The 12,289-nt window shown below is 30.5% G+C and overlaps 1 protein-coding gene across 1 annotated transcript in view; it reads left to right on the top strand.

Moving 5' to 3' along the window:
* LOC145672518 (E3 ubiquitin-protein ligase MIB1-like) overlaps positions 1-12,042 on the top strand; it is a 40,544-nt gene extending 28,502 nt beyond the window's left edge. The window contains exons 7-8 of the mRNA XM_081741683.1: positions 3,133-3,248; positions 8,018-12,042. Of these exons, the coding sequence (XP_081597809.1) occupies positions 3,133-3,248; positions 8,018-8,158 (257 nt within the window). The 3' untranslated portion in view covers positions 8,159-12,042. The remainder of the gene's footprint in view (positions 1-3,132; positions 3,249-8,017) is intronic.
* The last annotated feature ends 247 nt before the right edge of the window (positions 12,043-12,289 follow it).

Here is a 12,289-nt window from a genome sequence, read left to right as displayed (position 1 = left end):
TGCAGAATGAAACACTAAATAATTTTTAAAATATAAAACACAGAAAAACATTGCAAGCAATAGAATAATCCAGATTCAATCGTAAAATACCATTTGCTGTATTATTGGAGTCATGTCAGTACAAATCTATTTATTTTATATTTATATTATTACATATTAGTTTTCAAAAGTACTAGATAACGTACAGTCATGTCCAACATTTTTGTCACATGTTTATAAATATGTTGTTGCAGAAATATAATTTTATAACGATTTCGCCCGGTATTTCTTATAATGTTAGTATGTGTATAATCGGCAAAGTCATGTATGTGGTAAATTTCATGTCAAAAGAGCAGTAAATAAGAACAATATAACGAAAAGAAACTTTTCTTGTACATTTAGCAACATTTTGTTTACTCATTCTAATTTTCGTATTTATAATTCTTTTCCTATGGAATTCACAATAAATATACATTTCCCGATTACACACATAGTAACAGTATTAAAAGTACCCTGGAAAATCATTATCAAATTATATTGCTACAACAAGACAGTTATAGATATGCGACAATCATTTTGGACATGAATGTACATAATGTTATTTAATGTTAATAACGTTGTTGCTGTTATTAATTGCAGTATAGCATAACTTGTATTAGTGATTTTCTTCTATAATTAGTAAATGTATTAAACATTTGAATCTTTTGGAAAATTCTGTCATAGATTCTTCGTTGAATAATCCCTTGCTTCACTCCTAGTTTTATAATTACTTATAGTTGTAATATTTTATATATATATATATATATATATATATATATATATATATATATATATATATATATATATTTAGCAAAACATTGTATTAACTTGTAACAAATAAAAAATAAAATAAAGTAAGTACCGAGCACAAATAAATATTCCGTATCCTTCGGCCATTTTAAGTCACTCTCAACTGTTTATAAATAGAATATGCGTCACTGCTTGGAGTATATGTGTAACTGTTAGGACTGTTTATATATTAGTGTTAACAAAAGACCAACGATAACTACAACCTGGTACTTAACAATATATTTTCTTACATACAGATCTATCTCTATATATAAGAATAATAGTGACTATGTTTATGACTTAATAACTCTTGAACCACCCGACTGATTTCGATAAAATTTTCAGCATAGATGAGGTTAAGGCCTGGGATGTTTTTTATCATTTCACTTTGACGCCGCTACTTACGGGAGGGGGGAGAGTAAAAATATTTAAAAATGATCGAAAATGATTGATATTAGTGCCGAATCCATAGCTTTCAGGGTCGCTGAGACAAACGGTGACACTTCCTATGCCGTTTAAATCCAAAATTCAGCCCCCATTAGTACTTCTAAGGGAGGTAACATGTAAAAATTGAAAATGACCGATATTAGTGTCAATTCATAATTTTTGGGATCCCTAAGTTGATTAGTGACAGCTTTGGTACCCTTTATGTCAAAAATAAACGTTTAATTCCCGTGCGAAGAACGGGCATTTTGCTAGTACTAAATAAATAAACAGGTTGTTTCAACAGAACAAACTATCAGTTATTATTGACAGCGAGATTAAATTAGTTCTTCAGAAAAAAGTGCACACGGGAATTTACTCTCAAATATTTCATTTTGGTCAGCTCCATGTGATCTGTTGACTGAAATATGTCATCGCTGAGCAATGTAACAGTTAAACAGAAATCAAAGTTTTTAGGAGTTAATTATAATTTTGGTCTATGTCTCATTAACCATTACGAGTACTGTCGTATTGCTAGTGTTACAGTGGACACTTTGATGAGGGTATACTCCAGTATCAATTTCATATTAGTGGGTAGTGTGGTTATCGTACAGCATCAATTTTTAGATTTACAGAAAAGTTCGTTTTCTCGAGAACTACGCATCATCTTGTTCAGCTAAATGAGATACCGATTGGTATGTCTCATTTTTGAACAATTTTTTTCCATTAAATCTAAAGAATTTGAATTGGTGCTGGTATGTCATATTATCGTTGGTTGTTTTTATTGTTGGTTACTAATATATACGAGGAGTAGTCGAAAAATCCCCGGAATTCTTTTGTAGCTCTTTATTACCACAATATAGGCCTAAGTGCATATTTACTTACTCGCCTTCAAATTTGGCACCTTCGGAAGTACACATACACTTGCTCCACCGCTCCTGCGATTGGTGGAAACCCCAACGAAAGGCCTCTTTTGGCGCCTTCCGAAGTTCAACCGTCGTGTTAATTTTTACTTCTTCTATGTTGGCGAAACGGAAAAGGTCCATTTTTAGCTTTGGAAAGAGCCAAACATCCGATGGTGTTCAAACTGTTTTTAAGGCTATGAAACATATCTCTGAATAAGTTCTTTTTTTCCTTCTTCTTCTTCTTCTTCTTCAAATTGCACATTACCGTGATGTTTGCTCGTTGCTCGATCTGTGAAATTGAGCCGACTGATCACTACACACCTCCGTTCAGCTACATTACTCGTACACTTTCTGTTATGACCTGTTCATACTTGTCAGTTTCATAATTAGGCAACCCAAGCATTGTACTCTATCACAAATGCCAAAACTAAAACAACATTCCGGGAATTTTTGGCTGCTCCTCGTTTACAAACTACACGCTATTTTAATTGTGCAGAAACTATGTATTTATTATGAATATAATAGGAAACAATGATCTCATGTACTTAAAAGTTTGTCATACAGAACAAGGTTTCATTAAATAAAATACTATATATATCGCACACCCGGTGAAAGACTGTTACAAGTTAAAAATACACATTTGTGGGAAAATTATTTTTAAAGTTTGTTATTCTATCAAAATCGCTCCCTGGAATACTGGTATTTCTGCCATCTAGGGATTAATTTGTTTCGTTACGTTTCTGCGAAAATACCATCAGGTAGAGCTCGCTTCTCTCTCTCTCTCTCTCTCTCTCGCTATATATATTGCCTTCTGAGTAATGATAACTCAAAATTGCCATTTTTTGAGTTGTAACACTCTTCCACCGGGTGTACGATATAATGAATACTTTTCTACCTTCCTATTGTATTTTCTGTTAAAATCATGGTTTATTAAAGTACTTGTATGAAACGAATAAATGAGTTGTATTACTAGTAACTAGTTTCTGTTTATTTCCAGCTGCTCCTCCAGAACCTGTTCCTCTTACTGGCGCTCTTATGAATAATGGAAGTCGAGATACCTCCAACTCTGACATTCAGAAGCTACAACAGCAGTTACAGGACATTAAAGAACAGGTTTGTAATTTTTACTATAAGCCTAACCCTATGGTGTGTGGAACCCGGAGGATCAATGCCACGTTTACAAAACCTCTCCATCGACTTCTATTCTTAGCACACTGGATCCAGTTTCTACTTTGTATTCATATTTCTGCGAGATCTGTCTTAATATTGTCCTCTTAACTGCGCCAGCCCTTCCTAATGGTTGTTTTCCGATTGGATTTCCAATTGATTTGAAAGCGTTCCTACTTTTTTTCCATTCTGGCTACATGGTCTACACACCTGAGCCTCCTAGACTTGATGACCCTAAAAATGTTTGGTAAACGGTATAAATTATGCAATTTCTCGGTATGAAGATTTCGCCATTCCCCATTCCCGTTCCTCTTGGGTCCGATATTCGTCTCAGGATTTTACTCTCAAATATCTTCGATCTATGTTCTTCCTGAGAGTAAGCAATCATGTTTCGTAACCACACATCACAACAAGCTTGGTTATCGTTGATATATTTAAGCTTCAAATTTATCGACACAGTTCGCGACAACAAAAGATTTTGAACTGAATAATGACACGAAATCCCTTCTTTCAGTCGCCATTTAATTCCTTCGTGGATATGGTTTTGGTCTGTTAATATTGATCCTAAATATTTCAAAGCATCCATTTATCCAAAGTATTATTTGATATTTTGACATATCCATAATTTGCATTATTACGCTCCGGCGAACCTCCATGTCTTTAGTTTTCTGGGCATTCACTTCTAAACAACCAGAGCGTACTCCAGAACAAAGTTGAATAATAATGGCGACGACACATCTACCTGTTTCAGGCCATTCTCGACGTGAAAGCTCGTGGACAGGTGTTATTCCTATTCGGATTTTACTTTGGGATTCATTTAAATGCACCTTAATTAGTCTAACTAGCTTATTCGGTACTCCAAATTCTGTTAGAATGCTATATTATCTATTGCAAAAGAAAAAGTTTTTTTTTTTTTTTTCGCGGGATAGTATCTTTCGCCCCTTAAAGCAATGGAAGATATGAGAAAATAGGTTCGCTTAATAATGTAATTGACCTTACAAACATTTTAAAAGCTGTGGATTCTAGTAAAATAATAAAATGTATTATGTTTGCAAATGGAGTTTACACAATACATAACACAAACAGTGTAACAAGCAGGGAAAACAAAGAAACTATTATTGCCAAGTTCTACACAGATCACTTGCACGTTTAAAGTTTATAGCAAGAATGCAACACGTGAATACATGGCATAGTGGAAAACGTTCTTACCTATCAATCAACTGATCCGTGTTCGAATCCTCATCAAGTTACTTTTTTTTCTTTTCGTTTAAGGAACAGCTATTTAATCGGGTATTAAAATTGTAGATATTTTTTCATTCTGTTAGATTTTTTCTCATTTTGTATGATTCTAGTTCAAAAGTAAGGGTGTTTCGATTTTTTCATTGATTGGTAAAATGTAGAAATAAGATTACTTCGAAACTAAATATACATGTAACTGAAACGAATGTGTAGAATTTTCCAACTAATTGGTGCTTTAAAAGGTCTAGTAAGACCTTAAGCTGTCATGATTATATGTACAGCGTGCAAGAAAGAAAAGCAATTAATTTCCATTTAAAATATTCGGAATGAACATTTAACTTCAACAATGTAATCCGCGAAAGTAATAATCGTAATAACAGACTGAATAAAATTTCACCGTATCAGGTTTTTTTAGATTATGTGATTAAATTTAGCAGATTCAGATTTTCGTTAAAGTTTACTCCTTTCCAAATCCAAAACCGATAATAATAATAAACTTTATTTTACGTGCTGAGAACAACGAAATGCAGCAAAAATATAGCACTTTGTCATATTCTACATTATTTTAACACTATAATATGGTAAAAGAGGTAAATAATGGTTAACTTTTTAGCATGAATTGATAATAAGATAAACTTTGACATTGTAGTTTATGTCAGTTCCTAAAACATTGAGATATCAAAAATTAAAGGTAAAGATAAAAACAACTACTAAGTTATATTTAAAATTCTAAAATAAACTAGTCCTATCTTAAAACAACGTGTTCTAAGAAAACTCTTTTAGACCAATTCAAGTTTGTTCACCGAGAGTATTTATTAGGTTGTTCCAAATCGCCGATGCGTATTCTAGTTTTGATCTTACCAGTAATTTATATAACAGTACATAAGTATGTCATTCACAAAAAGCAGGCCCCTGATTAAACATATAACCATTTATTTTTATATTTATTTATTTGCTTCATTATATTTGTTCTGTATATGATCTCTAAAGCATAATAACCTAAATGATACATCTAAATCCTTCATTGTGTCAACTTCCTGTTACCTTGTATTTCGTATTGGTTCACGTAGTATTGTGATTTGTTACTGTAGGTCATACATTTAGTTTTTAAACAATTGATATTCATACCGTTTTCTTTGCACCATATAATAATTCTACTTAGGTCTTCTTGTAGCCTAACGTTGTCCTCAATATTCTTTACTACTATAAAAACTTAATGTCATCAGCATAAAGTAAAATATTGGAATGATTTGAAACTCTTGGTAAGTCATAAATAAAAATTGAGAAAAGTAATGGACACAGAGGAGAACCTTAAAGAACTCCGTTACTGATAGTGGATGAATCTGACAGGACATTTACAATTCTAATTTGGTATGTTCTAACAGTCAAATAGCTTTAAAAAAAAATTAGATACAAGGGAGTTACACCTACGTTTGACAGTTTTTTTTTCTTTTTTCTTTTTTTTTTTTAAAGAGTAATCTATGATCAACTGAATCAAAAGCTTTACTCATGTCAATATATATAAAATCAGTTTGTGATCTACTTTTCATTGCATAGTAGGCAAAATCTATTATTTCACAGAGGTTGGTTACAATTGATTTCCCTTCGTAAAAGGCATGCTGTGATTCTTGTAATATATTTTTTACATTAAAAAAGCAACTGTTAGTGAATGATAGTTTCAAAAAATTTTAGATTATATGTTCAATAAGTTTATGCTACCTGTAGTTGTTTGGATTTAACTTGTCATTTTTCTTGTAAACCAGTACCACATGTACGTACATGTTTCCATTTAGATGGGAGTAATCCAGTTCTTAATGAACTATTGTATTTATTTGATAAAACTGAAGCTATTTCTTTCGAGCATGGTTTAGTGATATAATTAGGAAAGCTCTCAGATCCTGAAGATGCTAATGGCCTAAGTTTCCCTATTACTTCAGCAACGTCATTTTCACATATTACTGGAAGTGTTATATTGTTGCTGTTAGATTACTAATTACAGCACAATCTAGTGCATTATGAACTTTTATATTAAAATTATTATGAAATACATCCTTAAAAATTTCAGCAATTTGTCTTACTTCTGCAATAGTGGTACCTTCAACAAAATTCTATTTGGTACATTTTTGTCCTGGGACTTCTCAAATTATTCCAAAAGTACATTTTGTTGGTATAAATACTATTTTCAAACTTCTCAAAATATCATTTCTTAAGTTTAATGTACATTCTTTTAACATTTTTTCTTAAAGCAGAGTTTTTTTTTTTTCGTAAATGACTAAATTACCAGTTTTCTCAAATTTTTACATTTTTTAAAATTAATTAGTTTTTAATTTTAGTAATATAAGGAGCTTTGTATTCCCTCTTTTGTACAATAGGCTTTTCCGGCACATTTGTTTTCAGTATATTTTCCAAACAATCATTCAGTAATACCGTACTGCTATTTACATTTCCTAACAACCTATCAACTTTCATTTCATTTTTAATGTCCTCGGGCCCGTAGAAGTTTGTTCTTACATAGTCATATACCTCACCTTCACCTTGAGTGTTCCCTATATTCAAGAAATTTAACTTTTCGTCAACCTGCCATTCGAATACGAAAGATGTATGAAAACTATCTACTTTAACTAATTGATTCACATTAAACCATATTAAAAATTCAGTTCAATTCAATATGGATAGTGAGCTTCTGTTGGATGGAAGATATCGATAGATGGAAGATCTAGTGATCTACTGTCATATGTTGTATAGCATTTTCTTCTTGAAGCATATTAAGATTAACTTTTTTACCATATCCAGTTTGGATTGTATAAATAATAAATAATAAAAGCATATGCCGGTTACTTCCTAACATAAAAGTATAGCACCAAAATCTCACTCATTTATAATCAGCGTCCAAATTAGATATTTATCTTATCTCGACATAATAGTAATACCACGATATTAATACGAAAATAAATTAAAATAATTTTTCAGAAATACAGGACGAAATAAAAAACATGACAATTCATTTCCTTACGGAGCGTACACCTTGGACTATTAATAATAATGCCCAAACTTACATTTTAATTAATTTCATGAACGTTATAGCTGCATACATACACTAAGAAAATTTGTTTTGGGGGTACAAAACTCAAGTTTATTTTTCACTTCAGTTTAGTCTTATACTTAATTTTATTGATGTTGCAACTAAAAATTTTAGAGAAAAAACACAGTCAGTAACATTTTTTGTTGGTGTAAACTGTGAACATTGGCTTTCTCGGTATATGGATAATGAACATTAGCTCTCTGGGTATATGGATAATAAACAAATGGAATGAAATTGTTATATATCGTAGTTCAGAGATCAGATAGTTCTTTAGAGTACGTTTTCAAAATCAGGAATCAGTTACTCGTGACTAAAAATGTTTTAGATAAGACTTCAGGTTGGTTTACTCGAATGTATTGTGAATGCTATTTATTTATTTATTTTATTTTTACAGACTATGTGTCCCGTATGTTTGGATAGATTAAAGAATATGATATTCTTGTGTGGCCATGGCACATGTCAAATGTGTGGGGATCGAATGTCAGAGTGCCCAATCTGCCGTAAGCCCGTGGAGAAGAGGATTTTGTTGTATTGACCGGAATGAGACCTTCGCCTCGAGGGTGAAGGTTTCCTGCATCTGCTCATACTAAAGATGTGGGAGGCAAATTTTTAAGTTTTTCTATGTTGTTGGTATTATATGTATGCGCTCGTGTGTGTATATACATATAAGTATGTTAAGCAAGTGTTTTTAATGCCTTTAACAGTATTGCTGACAATATTTAAAACTTAATATGGTTGTACTTGTATTTTTCTTATTCTTAGATTTAGTTCATATTATGTGCATTGAATATTTTAATTTTTTCCACATTAATTTCAATTATTTACTAACCCAGAAAAAAATCCTACTAACAATAGCATAAATGTATTGTCCAATTAAAAGTTATCTAGGTAGAAGTTAACTTTATATAATAGGGTGCCAAGCGATGTGTTCGCTATTTGGATTTGGTAACCAAGAGTGTGAAAATACATGTTTTGAATAAAGTATGTAGCATTAACACAAAGAAATACCAAACTAATTATTTATAATACAGAAAGTTAGGAACATTTATTTTACAAAAATTGTTCGTAATAAGTGAATAGGGTGTAGGGCAAGTTCATAAGTTACCATTATATATAAACTTATTTTCTTTATAGATGAGTTTCAGTCAATGTAATGTTACTACAGTAGCGTTAAGAACGACACTCCAAGCTTCCAATAATTAATCAAACCAGTAGATTAAGGAACAAATCTAACAAATGTTATCAAAACTTAGTGTACATTTAAAAAATCATCAATTAGTTACCACTAGTTTATAACCTTAAATTAAAGCAAAAAGATATATAAAGGAATTATATTGGAAATACTTCTAAGGTGACGTGAATCCTACAACCTGATCAATATATGTCTACATAATTACACCCTTCAAAAATATATTCGTGTACATTACGTAGAAATACCAAAATATATAATCATATAAAAACTAAGAGGTATTTGAATCGTTTACAAACTGCAGTTGAATGAAAATTTCGAAGTTTGATATATCTTTCGAGATTTAATGAAAACATTATAATTATGGAATAAAATTGTATAAATTGCTTATCATTATCCGTTGCTAAGTATATTGAAGAGCATGGATTTAAATCGGCAGATATTGATCTATGTATTTTTTTTAAATCCTGTTATATGTGTAAGGTAGTTTGCGTTATCGAATATTGGTTATGGTTAGTAATTGTAGTTAGCTTGCGCTAATATAAGCGCATCATTATTGCGAAACAGTCAATTTTTTGTAAACATTTGGGCAACAGTCAATTGTAAGCAACCTGTCAATTTTATATCAATACTTTTTTCCGCTTTTGCTTAGTATATGGGTACATATTTCCAGATACTAAGATTCATTTTGTTACCATTTCACATATTTCATAAATTTCGTAATTTATTTAACTGTTACTTTCAAAGAAAGAAAACCCTTTATTCATCAAATGCGTTGATAGTACATTAATCTAACTGTTACTGTTTCATTAACCTGTTATCGCCTTTGGATCTAAATATCTTTTAACTTAGAAGTTGACATCATCCTACAAGAGTTTAATGTATTCCCTTCCATTTATAATAATTTATTCCATCTTATTTACTATAACAAATCCTGTTGATTGTGAAGTACTAATTCTTCAGTGTCCTGTAGATTCATAGAGAATGTGAAGAACGAAATTCTATGCAAATTCCTGTTTACAAACCTCAATTGTTGTTATTGCGGTTTGCCATGTTTGCAACTATTGCGCCATGTTTTGAAAACTGCTTAGAAGACAAAGATGCCAAATGCTGGAGTTGAGTGATAATTTTGTTGTAAATTTTTATATACGTTTCGGTGAAAAATATACAATTAAACCTTGACTGCTCTGTTTTTTAAAAATTTTATTTATGAACTTGTTGATTATGTAATGTCTTATTTTTCCTCAAATGTCTATGTCCAAATATACTTGTTCACAAAAATAAATTCTATCGTAATACAATTTCGGTGCCTCTTCTAATTATTACATGACCGTAAATTATAGTTGTCAGAAACATATTCCTCGGTAATAATACATTTCGGTTATTTATTGTAATTTCCTACATATATACACGCATTAAGGTGAAAATAGTAAACTTTTTCACTACAGTAAACTTTTATTGGTAAAGTTATATAGCATTCATTTGATAAATATTAATATTGCATACATTTGGTGAGAAAAAACTTCTTCTTTCAAAGTTAAAATATGTGTCATTTGAGTAGTTTGACATAATTTATTATTTTTGGTTTTTCCTAAAGGAGAAAAATTCTGAGTTTCAGTTCATGATTTCAACTTGCATTGCATTCTGATTTATTGTGAGTTCACACGGTTTTCCTGTCCTTTCGCTTTCGTTTCCCTTTTCCCTCAAAAGAATATCATGGCCGAATGTTACCTTCGTCTTGACAGAAGAATTCTATGTTGAACGAACCCCCGAATATTGATTATATTGTATTATGATGCAATAAGAAAATTTACAATGAGTTGACATCATCAAATCTTTTTTTTTTTTTGATAAAAGTGACTTTGTATGAAATTATACATCAAATTAATACTTCTGCTTTTAATGATTGTAACTTACAAGTTAAACTTGCGTTAAAATTTCGACTACAAAGTCATTATGAATAAGGTTATTGTACACGGAACAGATTTAAAACACGGAAGTTAAGTTTTTTACACAGACAGAATTAATAGAACGGAAACCTTTATAATTTCGTGCTGATGTATATAACAATCAGAAACTAATAGACAAGGTTAACAAAGGGAATGTTTTAGAAATGAGTTTTATTTTTATAATGTAAGTCTCGTTCGTCTGCAGTCTTCACGTTTAAACCTTGTTCTAGAGATAAGAGGTGTTAAGGGTAGGCATAAAATGACATTAAGTAAATTTAAAATATCGAGAAAAAAATACAAAATATCAATAAAATTTACCTTTTTATTATTGTTGTTCCTCAAAGATCTTTTTCCCATGACGGCTTGAAACTAACTTTGTATACATGACGATGGTAAGTATATAGGCTATATATTTGGAAGCATTGTTATAAATTACAACACTGCCTCTCTCTCTTCTCAAATCACATCGAATAAGTTAAGGTTTAAACTTGTGTTGTGATATAAAACGACAATATTCACCATAATTGTTAAAGCACAACATATGGTTATAGAGTCTAGGATTTCGCTGTTATTTGTTAAGAAGAGGTCAATATCCAATAAGAACGAATATTTATCTGTAATGTACTTACTTTTCGTTCCTTTTCTAACTTTGAACCTGCGAATAAAATTGCAGTTTGTATTACACATTTCTTGCAATGAATTTTAATATCATGATGAAATCCTAATTCGGTTGCTATATTAATTACTTAGTGTTTTGCACAACAGATTATGAGTATTATTGATACAATTGTTTTTTTTTTTATTACATAAGGAAAATAATTAACGTAACTATGAAATTGAGGTAGCAACTAAACAATCTATACTAGTATAATTATTCGTTAGAGTACAGTAATGTGAATTATCATAGTAACAACACTCTTCCAATTATATTTCCACAATGGCACAATGTTCTTGTAACAAAAGCGATGAATAAAATTTTTGAGAAGTGTTTATTCAGCGTAACAGAATAGAATATTGAACATTATGCTACAATAATTGATATAGTTTTTATTAATTTTTCTTTTACATTTTAAAAATATATTTCTATTATTAATTTCTAATTATCAAATATTTTAAAATGCTTAATTTGCTTATTGTGTATTTACTTAGGTAATAATGTAAGAACATTTAGTATGAATTATCTTGTTTTGTTATTTAATAATGTATACAGACTAAGCATGTAAAAAAACATTGTATCATTTATTGCTAAATAAACTTACTGGTGATACAATAATAAATATTTTCCTTGAATTGATATCCCCCTTGACTATATAACTGATTAGACTGGTGCATCATTTCATTGCATTTTCTCTCAACCTGAATATCTCCAAGGATTTTTTTTTTTTTTTTTAATGTTTTGTAAACCGTATTCTTGCTCCTTCCAATGAGTTTACTAACAGAGTTAATGCAACAAAGGTACAGTATTTGTGGCGTATAGGTAAGATCATACTTTTGTTTAGAGGGAGAAGTTTTTCAATAAAGGATGCAT

Source organism: Thermobia domestica, chromosome 2 (assembly GCF_964235325.1).
Source record: "Thermobia domestica chromosome 2, izTheDome1.hap1.1, whole genome shotgun sequence".
Lineage (NCBI taxonomy): Eukaryota > Metazoa > Arthropoda > Insecta > Zygentoma > Lepismatidae > Thermobia > Thermobia domestica.
Note: the sequence above shows the minus strand (reverse complement) of the source record. Positions and strands in the feature narration are given on the sequence as shown.